At 54.8% G+C, this 19,908-nt stretch overlaps 1 protein-coding gene and 1 long non-coding RNA gene across 2 annotated transcripts in view; one reads left to right on the top strand and one right to left on the bottom strand.

Annotated features, from left to right (window-relative positions):
* Window positions 1-19,908, top strand: part of LOC309613509 — a 32,217-nt gene that overhangs the window by 6,898 nt on the left and 5,411 nt on the right. The window contains exon 2 of the long non-coding RNA XR_014235767.1: window positions 19,624-19,867. This is a non-coding gene — a long non-coding RNA (uncharacterized lncRNA). The remainder of the gene's footprint in view (window positions 1-19,623; window positions 19,868-19,908) is intronic.
* SCRT2 (scratch family transcriptional repressor 2) lies at window positions 663-14,658 on the bottom strand (the record flags this gene model as incomplete). The annotated part of the gene is made up of 2 exons (XM_082360161.1): window positions 663-3,373; window positions 14,526-14,658. The coding sequence occupies 2 exons, from the start codon at window positions 14,656-14,658 to the stop codon at window positions 2,583-2,585; spliced, it is 924 nt and encodes a 307-aa protein (XP_082216287.1). The 3' UTR covers window positions 663-2,582.

Genomic DNA, 19,908 nt, shown 5'->3' on the forward strand with positions numbered 1-19,908 from the left:
AGGGCAGAATTCATATTTTGAAAGATCACCAAGCCAGCTGGCAAGGAGGATGGACTGGTTGTCCACTGTCTTCCTGAACAGTTTTGGTGACAGGTAACTCACAGGCTCTAGGGGCAGCTCATTGTTTTGGGACAATGTTGCCTGCTGAGCCAAAGTCAACCTTTTTGCATGCATGCACTTGCTGCTTGTATGACCACTAGGGCTGGCCAGAACCCCCTCACCCAGAGCAGCAGAGGGGAAGTGGGGAAGGATGTAGGGGTTGTAAACTGGCTGTCAAGGGACAAATCTGACCCACGGTTGTATTTGTTTGGCAGGTGCAGTTAATTTGAATTGCAATTCTTTAAGGTGAGACACGCTGTTTCCTGTCAGTCACAGGCACAACCATCCCCTAATGTCTTAGGGCAACCTGCTTCATTCCCTTATGTTATTAATCTGGGTCTTGAACCCTTTCAGTTTGCGTCCCCAGTATTTGAGGACTGTTTAGGACTGAGGATGCCTGGGACCTTGTGGATGTCAAGGGACCCCTGGAACTGTGTGACTGCTGGTGGCAGCTACAGGCTGGTCAGACTACAGGGAGGGAAATTGAGTGGAAAAAAATCTGGCTGCCTCTCAGATGCCCCCCACCCCAAACCCGTCCCCATCACAAGGTCTAGAGGCACTGGTGAGTGGCCAAAGTCCCTTTAATATCCCTGAATTGCCTTACAGGTAATACTGCTGGAGGCGAGGAAGGGATGGGGGTCTGGGGTAGGAGATGGGGGAGGAGGAGGGAGGGAGAGCGCCAAGCGCTCATACAAAATATGGCCAAAAGGCTTAGCATGCATGGAAAATTATTGCTGTCGGAAGTTCCTATTTACAGGATCAACACCCTCCGTAATTGATTCTGCAACGCCTCTCCCTTCCCGCATCCCTGCCGCCTCGCTTCCCCGGGTGGGCCTGGAGCGGAGAAGCCCTAGAGAAGTGCCCCTGCTCCAGGGGCCCCTCCAGCCTCCACCCTCCACCCTCCTTTGCGGCTCAGGGGAGAGGGGGAGGGTCGGAGAGTCCGGGACTCCTGCCCCGGAGCTGAGCGCCTAGAGATGGGGCAGAGGCGTGTGCTTAAAGCAGAGGGGGCCAGGGTCCGCGAGCGTGGAGGTGTGTGCTTCGGTCCTCGCCCGGGCATGCAAAAGCGCGGCGGGGGAGGTAGTGGCGGCCAATGCGGGGCAGCTGGCAGCCCCGGCCTCTCTGCCCGGGAGAGTTGCATAGACGTGGCCGGGAGGGAGCGCTCCTCCCGTGGAGCGGAGCGGGCCGGAGGCCCCAGCGGGTCCGGGGCTCAGTCGGTCCCTGGAACCTGGGGTCCCTCGAGAAGAGGCATAAATAGGAAACACATCGAGGAGGCTCCTCCCTCCGGTCTCCCTGGAGTGGAAACAGAAGGCTCAGGAGGATGGGGACCTGCCCCATGACTGGGCCTCTTGATGTCCCCCATCCCCCAGTTGAGGGTCATCAGGCTATCCCTCCCATTCTCGCACCCTCTTCCCCAGCAAGTTCAGGCTCTGATGAGGGTGGGGCTTCTCCCTCACTCCCTGAAATGGGGTGTGTTGGGGTGGCAGACAGCCCTCTATGGCCTTTGCTGTCCCTCTCCTTGCTTGGCTCCCTGACCTCCCAGTCCAGCTGGGAAAGCCAGACCATCCCTGGTGAGGCCAAGAGATTAAATAGAGTAATAAATAGATAAATCAATAAATACACAAATAAATAAACTGGAGAGGCCCAGCCGGATGGGGAGAAGGGCATTTGTGAGGTGCCCCAGACCTCACCCCAACGAGTAAGGAGGGGTACCTGTAGTCCTGTGGGTGGGGAAAGTGCTCAGAGAATCTGGGGAGAGGCTGTCCTGGGGTGAGAGAAGGGCTACATTAGGGGGCAGGGCCCTGAACTGCCCCTCAAGTCTGCCCCAGGTCAGGTGAACTCAGAGGGGTGAGAGCTGCTAGTGGAATGAGGGGTCTGGAAAGAGTAGGGGTGGGAATGGGTGAGAAGGCCCCCCGAGGATGAGGAAGGTGGGGTGGTGGTGGTGTGTGAATGGCTGGACCTAAGGCCAAGGTGAGGAGGGGATCAGGGACAGAGTGGGGACTCCAAGAGGAGTGAAGATTAGATCCCTCAGGCCTGTGTCCTGGTGTGGATGGGGCATCCATTGCAGGTGTGAGTCAAAGGGGGGTTTAGGCCTTACACTGGGGGCTCCAGTAGAGAACCGGTCTGAGACTCAGCTCAGAAATGAGAGGAAAGGTCTGCAAGTTAGAAGGGGAGAGGTGCAGAGTCTGGGGTGGGGGAGGGGAGAAAATTCCGGCTCTAGGGCCCGGGAAAGGTGCGGACCTGGTGCCTGAGTTGGGAGCCTTGAGGGCGTGGACAAGGGGTCAAGGTCCGAATCTTGGTAGCCGGTAAGGACGATGTGGGTCGGGATGTACTGGGGAAGGCAGTGCCGGAAGCGAGTTCTGGGTTAGGGGCTGGAGAGAAAAGTTCCGGTCTGGGAGCGGGGTACCCACGAGGGGCGTGGGCAGGGGAACGCAGCTGGGGGACGCTGAGGGCGCAGGTGGGGGGCCCCGGGAACGGCGGGAGGCTCAGCTGGCGAGGCCGGCGGGGGGCGGCGGGGGCGGCTCGGCCCCCTTGACGCAGGCGGCCTCGCAGTGCTTGTGGAGGTAGGACTTGAGCGCGAAGGTCTTGTCGCACTGGCGGCAGCGGTAGTGCTTGAAGGCCGAGTGCGTCTGCATGTGCGCGCGCAGGTTGGAGCGGTCGGCGAAGGCCTTGCCGCAGTGCGCGCAGCCGAACGGCTTCTCGCCCGTGTGCGAGCGCATGTGGCCCTGCAGCAGCCAGGGCCGCGAGAAGGCCTTGCCGCACACGCCGCACTTGTGGCGCAGGTTGTGCGTGAGCACGTGCATGGCCAGCGCAGGCATGGACACGTACGCCTTGCCGCACGTCGGGCACTTGCGCGCCAGCTGGCTGTCCAGGCTGCGGTGCGTCTGCTTGTGGCGGCTCAGGTTCGACGACGTAGCGTACGTCTTGCCGCACTCGGCGCACGCGTGCCGGTGCCCACCGCCCGCCGGCGCCCCCGCGCGTCCCGCGCGTACCCCGGCGCTTCCGGCGTCCCCCGCGCCCCCGGCATCCCCACCGCCCCCGCCGCGCCGCCGCCGCGAGCGCCCGTCCGAGATGAAGAAGGCGTCCATGGAGTAGCTGTCGGTCACGGCCGCCTCCCCGCGGAAGTAGCGCGCCGACAGGCTGGACTGCGGGCTCTCGGGGTCGCTGTACTCCTCCGGCGCCGCCGGCGGGTACGCGGGCTCGGCCGGCGCCAGGTCCAGGCCCGGCTTCTGGTCCGCATCGTAGCTGCTGGGGGGCAGGCAGTGCGGGGCGTAACCTGGAGGGGGCGAGACGGGAGCGGGGAAGGTGAGGCGCCCGGGAGGCGTCCCCGTGGCCGCTGTAGGGAAGTGACGGCTGCTTGTACAATAGCAGTCGCTGTCGTGCACCTGTGCTCTGGGGGTCAGGCTGCCCGAGTTCGGAACCTTCCTCCGTGGGCCGCAATAAAAATCACCCCACCCCACCCTCGTGGAGCGCGGTGAGGTCAAGTTCTACTGGCTTTGTGTTGACAAGTGCTCACGGCCACGCAAGGAAGGTATTATTGCACCCACTTTACAGATAGAGAAACTGAGGCGTATAGTCTAAGCCCACAGCTAGTAATTGATGGAGCCAGGATCCAAACCTTGGCAGGCTGACGCTAAAGTCCAGGCTTTCTTTATTCCAGCAGCATTCTGCCAGTTCCAGTCCTAGGACTTACCTGAATCTCAGTTTCCTCATCTGCAAAATGGAGCTTATGATCGGACACTCCTTCCCAGGGTCTTTGGAAGGACTGAGTAAAGTGATGAGAAGAACGATGCATTAAGCACTTCTTGTGCGCCAAGCTCTGCCGCCATGCTTTACACATGTTAACTCATTTAATCATCACAGACCCTATGAAGTAGATCCTGTTATAATCCCCATTTTACATATAAGGAAATTGAGAGAGAGAGAGAACACACAGTAATTGCTATATAAATGTTAGCTATTATAATTATGCTTTTTACTTGCTTGAAAAAGCGACTTCACTGAAGATTATTTAATTGTCTGCTTCCCCCACCAGGCTGTGAGCTTCCCGGGTGGGATCTGTGTGCCTGGCTCAAAGGAGGTGTGCAAGGAATATTATGTTGTATGAAAGAATCACAATCCTGTTAGACCCACCTCCCAGGGTTGCCGGGGGATTTAAAAGAGGTCACATATGTGGCACGTAATAGATGCTCCAAGAAGGGAACTTCCTTGTACTTGCTCCCAAGCCTGTTTTGCTCCCTGATCCACTAGAAGCCTTCTGGAGTCCCCCTGTGAGATTCATTTCCCGCCACCCGCCCCCCACGCCCCTCGCTCCTCTCTAGAGTTGGGCCAGAAATCCTTTCCATTTTGGGATCCAGTGACTGGTGGGTGAGGGGGCCAGGGCTCTCCCAGGGCACTCGACAGGGGCTTTCCAAGGGCAGGGGCCACCCTGATTTGTCTCTGCCTCCCTGGGCCTTGTGTGGTCCCAGCACCCTCCTTGAAGGGCCTGGGGCCTGGGCTCCCAGGAGAGTTTCTGTTGTAAGCAGGGAACTGGATTCAGAGCTTTCGTCCCCTTAAACAGCCTGCCTGATTCAGCCTTCGTGCTTTTGCCTCTCATATGGCATTTTGGGATGATCACAGGGTTAAGTCTGTGTGCAGACTGTCCCCCAACCTGGAAAGCAATGGTGTACCCTTTCTTTCCCTCTGTCTCTTCAGCTGCCCACACAGGGCCCTCTGAACACAGAAATGATTGGGGATTGCGGGGGTGGAGGACTCAGTAGGGAGGGGCACTGGTGGTGGCAGTTTTATAATGGGGGGTGCTCAACCTCTCAGCACCCCATCTTCCCCTCCTGTCTGCCTTTGGTCTGGAGGTACCCCTACCTCCCACTCCAGGAATCAGGCCTGGTACTAAAGCCCCAAAATGTTCAGGGAGTATTGTTTCAGACTGAGTTAAATACCTGTTGGGCATGCCCAGACTCCCTCTTTCTCCTTCTGTATTTCTTCCCGGTGTAATTACTGATGATAATGATAATACTAGCTGATATTTACTGAGCACTTACTAAGTGCCAGGCTCTGTGCTAAGTGCTTCACTCCCATCACCTCGTTGAATCATCACAAAAATACCTGTTACAGGTAAGGAAACAGGTTCAGAGTGGTAGTGGTACTTGTTCCACCACTACCACTTAACTCAAGTGGTAGTGGTGGAACAAGAGTTAGAACCCACTGCACTGCTCCCCTTGTTTTCCACATGCTGGGAGGTCCCTGAGGAAGGGGCCGTGGCTGGGTTGTTCACCTCCTATCCCCAGTGCCCCAGCTAGTGGACACTTGATAAGTATTTGTGAAATGGGTGGTGAATGGGAGAAAAAGATTTGCCAGGCCAGCCTCAATCCCCGGCCCAGCAGGGTCTGCCACAGACCATTCTGTCTACTTGGTCTTGGGACAACTTGATTCCCGACACTGACTGTAGCTGGGTGACCTGGAGCAAGTCGTGCCTCTTCCTGCATCTCTGCTCCTTTCTCTGGGTATGGGGATAGTGTAGAATGCATTTGGAGGGGGTCACTGATCATGTGGCCAGTGCCTTGCATGTGCTGTTATTAAGGAAGGATGGCATATTGGTTAAGAGCACAATTTTGGCACCAGACTACCTGGATTGAGTTCCAGTTTTACTATTCCCAGCTGTGTGATCTTGGACAAACTGACCTCTCTGTGCCTCTGTTTCCCCAGCTGTGAAATGGAAAATAAAAGCACCTAACTCACACAGTTTGCAGTACAGAGTCCGTGAATAAGCAAACAATAAGTGAAAAGTGAACAAATAGTAACCAACACTCCTGGAGCACTTATATGTCAGATACTATTTAAAGGCTCTACACATGAATGCATCCCACCCTTATGACTCTGAGGTTGGTACCATCTTACAGATGAGGAAACTGAGGCATAAGGTAGTTAGGTAACATGCCCAAGGTTGCACAGCTAGTAACTTAGAGACAGGATTCCAACCCAGCGCCTGGCACATGTTGGCTGTTATTATGAATAATAATAAATCTCCCCAGATGGGTTTCTGTGCTGCAATTTTCTCGGCGTCTGCACAGACACATTTTGCAGCTCCAACCTGGGCCACTGTTTCCTCACCCAAGATGTGTAATTTCTGGCTCATGGTCTGGTGAGAAAAATTCTGGTGACCCACGTTGGTAGGAGCTCAATGGACCGGGCAGTCCTCGCTGCAGCAGGGCCCTCTTTCCGTGGTGCCCTCTGGTGGTGGCCTGCAGTACTGCAGCACCTTTCTCTTGTCGCTTGGGATCTCTATATATTGTAGAAATAGGGGCGCCTCAAACAAAGGCTCCTCCTCAGCTTAGGGACAGATGTGGAATTGCCTTCCAGACAGGAACTGTGGGGCCAGACATGATGGCCAGCAGCTGCGGAGTTTGGTATGGGTTGTGGGGTGGGAGTGGAGGGTTGTATGAGAATTTATGTGGTCATGTTGGCAGAGGTGGTTCTAACTTACTTTGTGACCTTGGTCAGGTTGCTTAACCTTTCTGGACTCTGCCTCTACCAGAAGAAGGTTGACTGGAATGCTCTAAAAACACTCTTTGCATCGTGGCTGAATAGACCCCTCAATGATGCCCATTGTCCTGTCCCCCATCCCCCAACCCCCATCAACTCCACCTCATTCTCAGATCCACAGACCTCTCCCTACCTATGTGACCTTGGGCAAGTTATTTAACCTTTTTGTGCCACATCTGTATAAAGGAACTCATAATAGGATTGAATGAATTAATGGTGTAAAATACTTAGTACAATGCCTGGCACACAGTAGCCTCTCAAGCTGTTATTTTATTGTCATTATTATTGTCCCTACATCTCCTAGTGATATCCTTCTAAACTGCTAGAGAGTGAAGGGGACACACATGGGTATCTTAGGCTGCTGTGTGACCTTGGGCAAACCACCTCACCTCTCTGGACCTCAACCCTGGAGAATCCTTTAGGACACTATAGGCAATGCTCTTCTGACTCTGTGCATGGAACTCAGACAAGTTTTGGGTGCCTTCCTCTGCCTTACAGGTGACTGTAGAAGGCTGAGCTGCCTGTCCCTCAGCCAACGGGGTGAGAGAGGCCTCTCTTGTTTGGGTCCAGATAGAGGCAGGGAGGGCCAGGGACTCAGAAGAGACTTGGCTCTCATCCTGGCTCTTTTACTCATACTCCAGCTGTGTGACCATGGGCAAGTCACAAAGCCTCTCTGGGCTCCAGTGCCCCATTTGAGGGATAGGGAACAGAGCCACTCCTGCGATGTGGGACTATAGGGAAGGCTCAGAAACACTTCGGAGATGTAGAGATGTCATGTACATGTCACCTGAGAATGACTTTTGGTCTTCCCTGCTTAAGAGTCTTGATATTTTAGACTGAAGGTCCAGAATACATTTTAAAAAAATTCTGCAAGGGAAAAAAATTCTGCAAGGGAATTTTATGAGAAATCAGGTGCTGGGTGCTTTGCAGACATTGTCTCTTCCAATTGTCTGATCCCTTGGGATAAGGGTGGGGGCATCTCTGAGAAGTACTTCTGCTCCTACTGCTTCCAGCTACCCCTGCGCCCTCTCCGTGTGCCAGGCACTGCACCAAGCCCAGAGGCCCAGAGAGGGGAGAGGAGTTGCCAAGGTCACTGGAGGAGGAGTAAGGCTCAAAACCCTCCAAAGTCTGTTTTTTTCCAAAACCCCTGAGCAGGCATGGAGACCTGCTAGGGGAGGGAAGATTTTCAGTTGGTGGGAGGAAAGGGTGGTGGGTTTCTTCAAATACTACCACCCAGCTGACCTGTGTCTGATGGGATGATGGGGAATTGGGGGTGGGGAGAAGCTATTCTTCTAGAAAATGCACCAGCACCTTGTAAATTTTTGTAAATGATCAATAAAAGTAATGACTAACACTTATTGAGCACTTACTGTGTACAAGGCACCCTGCTTGGTGCTTTATGCACATTAGCTTGTGTCTAAGGGAATGTGGTGGTTACTTGCTCCGGTGCCCTAGTTCTACAGAAGCTGAAGCCCAGAGAGGGGCCTTGACCAGATCATAAAGCAAGTTCACAACAGAGCTAGGCTGACCTCCTGACTCCCAGGCCAGTGTTCTTTTTCCCAGTCTCTCTCAGATTCCCAGTGTTGCAAACTTCCTCCAGGGAATTTCCAGCCCAAATCCCACTTCCCTGTCTCAAGATGAGCAGAAGAAGAGAGGGGCCTAGTAATGGGCCAGCTTCCCAGGTGGCCCACTTTCCTGAGGAGGGCCAGGCCCTGCTAGGTGGGGGGGCTGGAGGGGCTGCTGCATGAGTATATTTAGAGCTGTGTCTTGCTGTGCCAGGGCCTCGGGCCTCGAGAATCAGCTCCAGCCAGCTGAGCAGAAAGCCAGGTCTGTCAGCAGCAAAGCAGGATAAAAATAGTTTCTCCTGTCTGCTCACAGAGCTGGGCAAAGGGGCTGGTACCTCCCCCTCCCCTTATTATAGCATCTTTGTTAGCGGTTCCCTGGGCACTGGACCAGAAATGACACCCACCTCCTCCAAGGGCCTGGCAGCTGGTACACCTGCCCACTGGGGAGGGGGGTGTCCCTGAGTCCAGATGAGTGGTGGGCAGAGTGAGGTCTGGCCCAACATAACCAGGGCTGTAGGGTGCGGGGCTCGTGCCCACTGACTCAGACCCAGGGAGTGTTGAGAGGATTCCAGGGCCCCTCCCCACCATCCCTCCCTCCTGAAATCCCCCATATTCTGGTTTTTCCTGACTGTGACCCAATTCCCGTGGCCCACAGGGAGGTCCACAGCTCTGTAGGAATCGATAGGAAAGGTTTTTCAAGGGGTTGTGGGGATAGGCATGGCGGCTGAGGGTCTGGAGTTGCCCAGCACTGGTTGGTGGAGCGGCCTCCTGCTCCCTCCAGGGTGTCCCTGGGTCCCTTTCTGGGCCTCCTCGAGACTGGCTGTCATGCATAATGCACATTGTCTCTCCAGGCCCCCTGCTTTTCTGCCCTACCCTCTCTGTGCCCCAGAAGGTGCCCATGCCAACTTCCCTTCCTAGCCAAAGGCCGGCAGCGTACGCTCCATCCCAGGGGAGACCACAGCTGGAAGGAGGCCAAGAGTTCTGGGGGGCTCATCTCTCTCAGCAGCGTCTCGCATGCCCCCCAGAGGGCCTCCAGGCTGTGGGGATCCCTGGAACATGTAGATGAAGCACCCACCAGGGAGGGGTGATGCGGTCTGCCATTTATGCCCTTGTCATCTCGGGCAAGTAATCTCTCTGGCCTCAGGTTTGCCTCTGGCAGTTGAAGCTAACCTTCCTCAGCACTCTGCTCTTAGTGCCATTTGCCCACTGTGTGTGTGTGTGTGTGTGTGTGTGTGTGTTTGTGTGTGTGTGTGTGTGTGAGATGGGGATGTATAAATTGCTGTGCTGCCGTAGGGACTTGATGTACTCTCCCATCCTCTCTCAGAAGCCACAAACTGAGAGTGTCGGAATAGTGGACGCTCAGTCTGGGCCCCTCATGTACCCCTTGTGACCCCAGGCATTAAGGGGGACCAGGGGCCCCAGATTCAGTATCCCACATGAACCCAGTTGTTCCACATTCCCAGTGACTAATTCTTAGGAAAATCAGATTTTTGGGTCCCTAGAAGGTCAGAGCTGAAAGAGATCAAGTTTGACTGCTTTTTTTCGTAAGAGAGAAACTGAGGCTCGGGTAAGGGAAGATTAGTTCAGAGCCACAGAGAAAGCTGATGGTGGCTCTAAGACTTGAACCAGCCAGCCTTGAGAATAGACCTGGACATGACCTTGGACTAGAAATTGGATCTGGATCCTGATCCTGGAGCCTGAACATTGACCCGGACATGGATTGAAACTTGAACTTGGACATGGATTTGTTCTGAATTTTGGAGTGGACCTGTAACCTGGGACATTGACCTTGGACCTAGACTTCAGACCTTGTCCTAGACTTAAGGTTGGACATGGACATTGGACCTGGACATTGGACTGGACGTTGGGCATGGACTTTGAACCTGGACCTCTGACATGTCTCTGATCTTGACCTTGGACCTGGACCAAGACCAAGATGCCCGGGGCAGAACACTCATATGGGCCTGCTGTGTGTCCTTGGGCACCTCCTCAGCCATCTCTGGGCTCCCTCTGCCAAGGGATTGGGGCTAGCCTTTTGCATCCCTGCTCCCCAGATGGGCTTTCTGAAGTGTGGGGTAGATGTGTGGCAATTGGGGACTTTCAGCCAGGTTCCCAGGCCTGGCCTGGAGCGACTCCCCGGCGCCATCAGAGGGGGTAAGCAGAAGCGGGTGCTGGTATAATGTGGTCAACTAGATAAGCCTATGGGCGGAAGTAGGAGCGCTTCCTCATCTGCTGGGGAGGCTTAATGTAGCTGCAGAGGGCAGACAAGTGTGTTATTGGATTGGCATTGATCCCTCATCTGCCCGGGTCAGACGCGCTCTGAAGGAGTATGGGGGCAGGATGGGGTGGGGGTGCAGAGGAAGGAGGACCTGGCATCCAGCTGGACTTCAGAGTTAGGGTGTGAGGAGAGGTAGACGCGCCAGGGGCAGTGAAGATGTCCACCGGTCCATGGAGACCACTGCTATGCAGGTGGACGGGCAGCGGCCTACCCTGAGATGGCTGAATCCCCAGCATTCCCCAGGATGGGGGCCTAGGCCTGTGAAGGGGTGGGCTTGGTAGAGTTGCAGGGCGAGGTTCTGAGGGGGTTAGGAGGATGTGAGTTGGCGTCTCACCGAGAGGCTGAATCTGTGCTCAGAATCACCCAGGGGAGAGGAGGGGAAGGGAAGGCTCCATGGAGGCAGAAAGCAGTGGAGGAGCAGAAGGAGCAGGAGGGAGAGAAAAGAGGCATCGCGTTGGAGAAGCAGGAGGGAGAGAAAAGAGGCATCGCGTTGGAGAAGCAGGAGGGAGAGAAAAGAGGCATCGCGTTGGAGAAGCAGGAGGGAGAGAAAAGAGGCATCGCGTTGGAGAAGCAGGAGGGAGAGAAAAGAGGCATCGCGTTGGAGAAGCAGGAGGGAGAGAAAAGAGGCATCGCGTTGGAGAAGCAGGAGGGAGAGAAAAGAGGCATCGCGTTGGAGAAGCAGGAGGGAGAGAAAAGAGGCATCGCGTTGGAGAAGCAGGAGGGAGAGAAAAGAGGCATCGCGTTGGAGAAGCAGGAGGGAGAGAAAAGAGGCATCGCGTTGGAGAAGCAGGAGGGAGAGAAAAGAGGCATCGCGTTGGAGAAGCAGGAGGGAGAGAAAAGAGGCATCGCGTTGGAGAAGCAGGAGGGAGAGAAAAGAGGCATCGCGTTGGAGAAGCAGGAGGGAGAGAAAAGAGGCATCGCATTGGAGAGGATGGTGAAATTAGAGCTGCTCTCCCTTCTTTGGGGAGCTCTGCAGAGAGACCTGGAACTTTCCCCATTTGTGGGGCTTCTCCTTCCCTGTTTAGGGGTTCTGTGCATTCAGGGGGAGCCTGGAGCCCAGATGCACCTGCCACACCCTCTGGCCAGCCCATGGAGGCTGAGAAGGAAGGGAGTAAGAAAGCAAAGAAGAGCGTTGCTGGGGTGTGTGTGTGTGTGTGGGTGGAGGAGGAGGAGGAGGAGTCCTCCAGGAATTCTCCAGCACTCCCAGCCTTTCCCTGAGCTGGGGGTACACTCTTTAATTTGGGGTCCTGCATCTTCATCAGTTAGGAGCCTGTGGTTCCCCTGACCTCCACATTCATAGGCTCCTTCCCCAGATTCCCCTCCCACCAGTCTCATCCTGACCCTGCAGCCGTTGCTGCAGGAATGGCTTGTAAGAGGATCTTTCTAATAACTGGAACTATCTCCAGCCCCAGGCCCTCCCCCTTCCCTCCCTCCTTTCTCCTCCCCCCTCCTTCTCTCCCTCACTCTCCTCACCTCCCCCCCTCCTCTCTTTCTCCTTGTTTACCCAGCACACTTACACACGCTGAGAGAGAAAAACGTCAGCTCAGCAATTTTTCACACTTCCCTCAAATGCTCAGCAAGGTTATTTCCGGCAGAACGGAGACAACGGACCACTAGGAGCCGGCAGGCTCTCTGAGGACCTCCAGCACCCCTACCCACCCATGGAGTGAGGGAGCCTTCACTTCCCAATCTGGCCACACCCCAGGGGTGGAAGAGGCCCCCGATAACGGACCAAGGCAGACCCTGTGTTTCCTGGCCATACCAGAGCTTGAAGGGTCACACCCTGGTCTCCGACACTAACCATTTACTGCATACACTGCCAGGGCACCCAGGTCAGGGTGCCTGTCCTCAGCATGGGACAGCCTGCAGAGACTGAAGCCAAGAAAAACGCCTGGCCTCAGAAACTCTGCCACCCTCAGCCAGACATCAGATGGTAAATGGAGTGCTACAGAAACCCTGACAATGGCCCCCTGCATTCTTTTAGACCCTCATCTAGTCATCTCCACTGCCTCCCAACCCAAACTTGACCTTCACAGAAGCTGAGCTTGTCAAAGTTGGAAGGATACTTAGATCATGCCATCCAAGCTCTTTCACTGCTGAGGAGGCGGAGGACCAGAGAAGGGAAGGCACTTGCCCAAGGTCACAGAGCAAGTCAGAGATCTAAAGCCCAGGCCTCCCAGAGTTCCAGACCAGATATCAGACTATCAGGGCAGCCTCAGGATTACCCAGAGGGAGCTGGTCTGGAGCCCTTTGGGGAAAGGGCCAAGGACAGGGATGGTTCTAGGGTATCAAAGCTGGTAGAACATCCCTGCTGATGGCTTTGCCCTTACCCTGCTTCCCACCATTCACTCGGGGGCTCCTTTCAAAGCTTTTTTGGACTGAATTCAAGGCAAGGCGTTCCTGCCTCCCTCCTGAGGAACAGTCTGCAGTTTTGGCTGTGCATGAGAAATTCTCTGGGCTTCTCTAGGTTTTCTCAGCTGGCCTGGGACAGGACCAAGGGGGACTCAGCGGGCAGAACCCCAGGGCTTTGTGTCAGTTCCCCAAGGGATCCACATCCCAGGCTTGCAGGCATTTCCATTTCTACCCAGGTCCCCAGCCCTGGCATGGCCCCAGGTCCACCCTCTGTCCTGCCAGCACTCAGATAAGCCCAGCCATATCCCTGGGCTTCAGTCCTCAACCCCAAGAGGTCCTGGGGTCAAGAAAAGAGGACAGTAGAATATGAGACATGTGGGCAAAGAAAAAGGGAGGTTGATTCTCTTGGGGATCTGGGGGAGGCCAGGAGATGAGGGGCTGTAGCTGTATCCCTGATCACTCCCTAATTTCTTTGACCTTGATGAGGTCACAGAGACTTTTACCCAGCGCCCTCTTGCTACCTGGCTTGGCAGAGTGATGGAATGTGGGTGAAGTGCTTGGAAATCCCTGAGGCAGAAGCTCCCACCCTCCTGCCTTTGCCATCTCAGCTTCCCCCCTCTTCTTCAGTCCTTTCTTCTCTCCTTTTTCTCTCCTCTCCTCTCCCCTTCTCTCTCTCTCTGTCACACACACACACACACCCCAAAGCTGATGCCACATGTGATGTCAGATTTCTTACAGCCAAAGGGATGCCCCCGCTCCAGACACCTGTCCTGGTGGGGACCATCAGAGGAGAACCCCTTTGTGATCCCCTTCATGGGGGATGGGGTCCACAGAAGCAGTCTCTGATTTTTCTCCACACCCTCCAGAGATCACCCCCTTCTGGGCCTGAATGACCTCTCTTGTCCCCCAAACCCTTGTCCCTACAGGCACTTGCTCTGAAAAGAAATAGAGTGTTTTTGGGGGTAGGGGACTGACGAAAAACAGCAGGGCTAGCTCTGGAGGGGAGTGAGAAACTGGAGGGGGAGGGAGTGCAGCCCAGGAAACCAGGAGCCACTTTGGGGGAACCCCTCCTAGAAATTCCCTCTTCCTCTCAGTCCCCAGGACAGGCCCAGCCTTTGGCAGGCATGCGGCTGAGGGTAACAAAAGAGTTGCTGAGAGAGGGGGCCGAGAACACTTGTCTGGCATTGCCAGGGGGAGTAGGCTTGAAGGGAAAGAGGGTGCCCCCAGCTACCCCCAGGGAACCAACCCTATTTCCCCAGGGATTGGTAGTCCAGGCCGGTTTACCTTCCCCATCAAGGGAGCACTCTCGGGTAACCAGACTCCTTCCCTCAACCACGGAGAGGGGACCCTCAGGTTGCCTTATACATTAGCCCCCCAGCACTAGACCTTCATGGGCACCTCTCTCTCTCCATTCTCTCACCACCCCTCACTCTGGCACCAATCTAGGGCCACAACTTTCAAAGTCCGGGCTGGCGCTCGATGGCGGGATGGGCCGACCCTGCGACTTTCCCTTTGTACGGACCTGGCCCTTGCCCCGCCCGCCCAGCCCTTGGGAAGCCCGGGAGGCGCACACGGCCAGGGTCATCTTCTCCCGGGGTTCCCTACCGCGCGCACCCCTCCTCGTGGCCCGAGTTGGGGAGGGCCCGAACTCCCCTGCCCTCTTCTCCCCCACCCCCCCGCCGGGTCCCACTCACCGTTGTCTTCGGGCGGCCCCCGGGCGCCAGGCAGCACGTAGGCGGTCTCCAAGGGGTGATAGGTGGGGGCCGGCACCCCGCTGCACTGGAAGCCGTCCCCTTTGATCTTCTTTACCAGGAAGGAGCGGGGCATGGTGCGACTGGCAGGGGGCTCGGCGGGGGCACTAGCGAGGGGCCCCGGTGGGGGGAGGCGGCCAGCCGGGCGCGATTGGCTGGCTGTGCGGGGTTTCAGCACTGGACAGCTCCCAGCGGGCGGGCGGGCGGGCGGCCGAGCGGAGCCGGCACCGGTGGCGGCGGCCCCGGCTCTGGCTCTGGCTCCCGCTCGGGCTTGGCGGCGGCGGCGCGCAGACAGGCGATCGCTGGAGCTGTGCTCAGCACTCCGGCTGCCGGCTTTATATGGGACGCAGGCTGGAGGAGATCAGGTGGTCCCCTAGCAATGGAACTGTTCAGCGCTCTAATCCATCAAATGTCCCCCAGGACAATCGCTCCGCACACGTTCCCCTGAACCGGCGGCGGTGGGGGCAGGCCAGGCTCAGGGAGCAGCGGGCAGGCAGGAGGGGAGAAAGTGAGGGTGAGAAAGGCGCAGAGATATAGAGAGACGGAGAAAGGGGGGGGAGGGAGACAAGGGGGAGAGAGAGAGAAGAGATACATAGAGAAAGACAGAGACATACAGAGAAAGAGAGACACACACACTGAAAGAGGTAGAAATAGGAGCAGAGAGACCAAGATAAGGACAAAAAGACACAAGAGAGAAACAGAGAGAGAGAAGAAAGGCAGAGATGGAGAGAAGTAGCAACACACACACCCACGGGAGAAAAAGAGAGCTCCAGATACACAAAAACAAAGCACCCCAGGGATGCAAAGAAAGGGAAAGAAAAGTGCAAGACAGAGAGAGAAAGAGAGGGGAGAGGAGGTAGAGTGGTCTGAGCAGGCGGGGTTCAGGCACATGGGGACAGGGAAGGGAATGCAAAGAAAAGAGCGTGAGCTCGCCAGCGGCGATCCTCCTGCCTCCAGCCCTCTCCCTGTCCCCCAATTTTGAAGGGGCTAGTTTGGACACTCAGCTGTTAACTAGGGGAAGTCATCCCCCCACCCCAGCTTGGCTTCCCACTGAAGCCCCCTGTTGGGTTTGGGGTTTAACTTTCTTCTTCCAGAACTGATGGGGGGAGCAAGTCCCCGATGCCGATGCCCAGCCCCGCTCAGCCAGTCCTGTTCCGGTGCCTAGCTCAGGCGCGCGCTGCAAGAGGAAGTGAAAATCGTCCAGTAATTAATTTCCCTGCTGCCGGGGCGGGGGGGGGGGGGTGGTGGTGGTTTTGACACATCCGAGGCTGTGTCTTTCCCTGAAGCGGGGAGCAGACAATAGAGACACGTGGACTGGGAAGGGAGAGGGGGGAAGGGAGGGGGAGTGGGGCTCCCGCTGGAACTCTTCGCAGGTCAGCTCCTTTGTCTCCAGGAGGATCTGAGCAGACCCCCCCACCCCCACCCCAATCCAGCCAAAACCTAGGGGAGCTCCCATATCTGGGCAGGACCAAGGAGCAGTAGAATGCAACCCCCTGACCAGAGAGGCTGCTTGGCAAAGTGCCATGTTGGTGGGCCGGCTTCAGCAAGTATGGGATGTCCAGAGCACAAGAGTCCCGGAATCAGACTCTAGGAATGCCAAGATCTCATTGGTTAACAGCATTCTGCTTATGGGATGCCAGGCTGATGCAGTGGGTATGTGCTTTTGGGACTGGGTCATCCAATACCAGTTGGGAGACTAAGACCCATGGAGGCTAAGAGAGGCCATGGAGGTGCCCAAGGTCCCATAGTGAGTCAGCAAAAATTTCCAGAGACCCCCCCCGCCCCCCCCCCGCCGGCTTTTGGGCCCTCACACAGTCTTTCAGGTGTCGCTTAGAAACCTCGGAATGAAATTTGGGCCCCTGATCTTGCCAAGGCCCTGAATGATCTGGGGGACCCTGCCCATCTTCTCAGCCATATTGCCCCATATTTTGCCCTCTGGGACTTTTTTTAACCTCAGTCACAGAGGGCTGAGGTGCTCACACCCCCTGATTCATGGCACACCCAGTATTCCCTACTCCAGCCACACAAGCTGACTTCTAGTCTTGCAGGCTTCCTGCTCTCTCTTGGCCTCCACACTGGTTCCTCTGTTCAGAGGAACCCTCCATTTCACCCTAGTTCACGCCTACTTGTCCTCAGGGCATAGTTGAGGCATCACTTCCTCTGTGAAGTGCCCCTGACTTCCTACATGGTAGGGCCAGCTTGCCCATTGGCCTCTGAGCTTTGTGACTCTGTCCTGTGTTTGGCTCAGCATACTCTTACAGGGTGCAGTAGGGTATCCCAGCTCCCCTACTTACTAGCCATGAGATCTTGGGCAAGTTATTCAACTTCTTTGTGCCTCAGTTTCCCATTTTATAAAATGGGAATAATAATTGTTAGTTCAGGGGTTGTTGGGAGCATTACAAGAGTTGCTGTTTGCAGAAGGGCTTGGAATGGTGCCTGACATATAGTACATGCTCATTCCATGTGGATTCTATATGTACAGTTGCACCTGGAGCACCCAGGGTTCATCTAACACATGTTTGTGGGGTTCTATGGAATAAGTGGTGACCTAGACAGTCCTAGCCCCTCGTCTCCTTGGAGGTGACATTCAAGGGACATAAAACTGGGTGGGGATGGAGAGTGCTGGTACCTAGACAGGGTGGCCAGCAAGGGTCACCTGGAAGAGGTGACATCTAAGCAGAGACGTGAGTGATGAGATGGAGCCAGCCATGGGAGGAGCCAGGGAAAGAGTGCTTCAGGCAGAGGCTCCACAAGTTCAAAGGCTCTGAGGCAAAAATGAGCTTGGGGCAGTTCAGGAACAGCAAGGAGTGGAGGAGATGAGGTCAGGAAGTTGACAGGGCCAGAACCCAGAAGGTGCTCAATAAATCATGAGTGAATGACTGTGGGGTGAGAGTCAGCCTTAAAAGGTGGACATATTGGTTGGAGAATTAACTTTTCACTGCTCACATAGAGGAAGTTGTTGATAGTTATTCATAGTGTAGTCATATTTTTGAGTTTGTTCTGGGTACTGGGATCTCTGTCCCCTAGGGGTGCCTAGTCCAGTGGGGTAAATAAGACAAGTCGGTGCCCATGAGCTCAACTCCTCTACCTGCTCGATGATTCTATCATTCCTACCTCTTCCATAAGAGATGGTAAAACTGGGCCCAGAGAGCTTCACAGGACACTGAGGGTCCACAGTGACTTAGGGACAGAACTGGGGCTGGACTCTCCCTCACCAGGTGGGCAGGGTGGAGAGGTAATCCCCCCTTGAATTGACAGATGGAGGTGATGTATCCAAGGTCCCATAGCTCACTAGTGTCAGGTTGAAGATCAGATCCCAAGTCTCTGACCTCCAGCTGGTAGGTGGTATCAGCACCTTTAGCAGATAAGAAGAAACCCTCAGCCCAGAAGGTGAAGTTCAAAAATACCTACGGGGTCGGGTGTCCTTAAGCATGGATGAAATACACAACTTCTGGCATGGTTTCAGCACTAGGACACCATGGAGGGCCTTCTGTCTCCCAAACCTCCCCCAACACCAGCTCACTGGTTCAGAAAGTCCACTGTTAGGAATTCATTTTTCCAAGTCACATCAAATAAGGAAAGAATTTTTTTCCCAGGGATGCTTGCTGTACCATCATAGACTGGAATAAAACCTCCAAGTTGGAGACAGTGAGGAGGGGCTGTGAAGAAGACATCCCCTGGATGGAATATTCTGCAGCCATTAAAAATTATCATATGGGGGAAGACCTCATGGAATTATATTCAGTGAAAGATGCAGAATCTTGAAATCTCTCACAGCATGTTTACAACTATGGACCAAAGTGAAAATAAACATGCACAGAAAAGTGAAAGAAGGGTGGTGGAACTACGGATGTTTCTCCACCTTCTTTTTGTGTTTTCCTAAAGACCATAAAATGTTTCAGTTCAAGAAACATTTATCTTGAGTACTTGCTAACGACTCCCTTACTTCTGAAGAGAAGAAATGATAAAGTTTCGTAAAACATGTCAGGATATTCATTCTTCTGACTTCTGGGAAGATAGCATTGCCGATGGCAAATTTCCCCAACGACAACAATAATTATTATTATATCAACAGTGGCTCCGAATGCCTGGCACTGTTCTAAACATCTACCCTTCACAGAAGCTGGCCTTGCCAGGGGCTTTCGATAGAGGGATTTGGAATCAGCCTGTTTTCAGTTCAAAACCATGCTCTGCCATTTCCCAGCTCTGTGATTCTCTGTGCCTCCCTTTCCTCGCCTGTAACATGGAGATTTTAATAGGAACTATCTCCAGTGTTGCAGTGATGATTAAATGATAATGTACCTGTAAAGTGTTTAGAGCAGTGCCTGGCACAGAGTAACCTGACTTGATAATTGTTGACTATTTTTTGTTTACATTTCGTCACTCACCTAAGCCTCACCATGACCTCATGGGAGAAAGCTCTGTTATCAGCCCGATCGACAGACGGGGGTGAAATGACTGGCTCAAGGCCATATGGTTTCTGTGCGGAGGAGCTGGGGAGGGTCTGACATCTATGTGGCCCACTGCCTGCCTCCCCAGGAGTCCCAGTCTTGGCATAATGGGTTTAGCTGGTGAGGGCTGCAGGCTCGGCCCTCCCTAGTCTGCTCTGATATCCCTCAGATTTCAACCCTGCCCGGCCCATCACTAAGGAGGGCAGCTACTAGTGTCTGGGTGTGAATCTCAGTGCTGTGTAACCCCAGGTGGTTGGCAGAGCTGCCCTGAACCTCACTCTGCATATCTGTAAAGAGGGGACCAGACGTCACATTTGCAGGCTTCGCTCCATAGTGTTAGGAAGAAGCACCGCTCTGGGAGTCAGGAGACTGATTCTAGGCTCGCCTCTGCTATCTCTGCTCCCTCTTCTGGGCTCCAGCTTTCTGGTCTGTTGAATGGGCATGGGACAAGATGGTCCCTGAGCTGCTGTCCAGAGCCGATAATGGATTCTGTATGAATTCCAAGGAGGAGAGTGGCCACAAATGGATCCACTCCACACTGATGGGGCTCTTTCTCTGGTAAGCTTCACTTACTCTGCCTGTTTCTCCAGTGTATTTCCCCAGGCCCTCCTCTTCTGAGCCAAAGGAAAGAGGGTAGGAAAAGCCTGAAACTGACTCTTCACGGCTCTGTACACCACGACTCAGAGACGACTTGCCCAAGGCCATGTGGGGGGCCTCTGGAATCTGACAGCTGCTGTGTTCTCTCTCTGGTCATTTTGGTCCTCGGAAGCAGATTTGAAAACAGAGATGGAAGTGCAGGAGATTTATTGGGGACAACACCTGCAAGAAAAAGAGGTGTGCCTTCAGACCAGGGTGCAGGTCTGACACCTGTGAAA

The sequence above is a fragment of the Balaenoptera borealis genome (assembly GCF_965194805.1).
Source record: "Balaenoptera borealis genome assembly, chromosome: 16".
Lineage (NCBI taxonomy): Eukaryota > Metazoa > Chordata > Mammalia > Artiodactyla > Balaenopteridae > Balaenoptera > Balaenoptera borealis.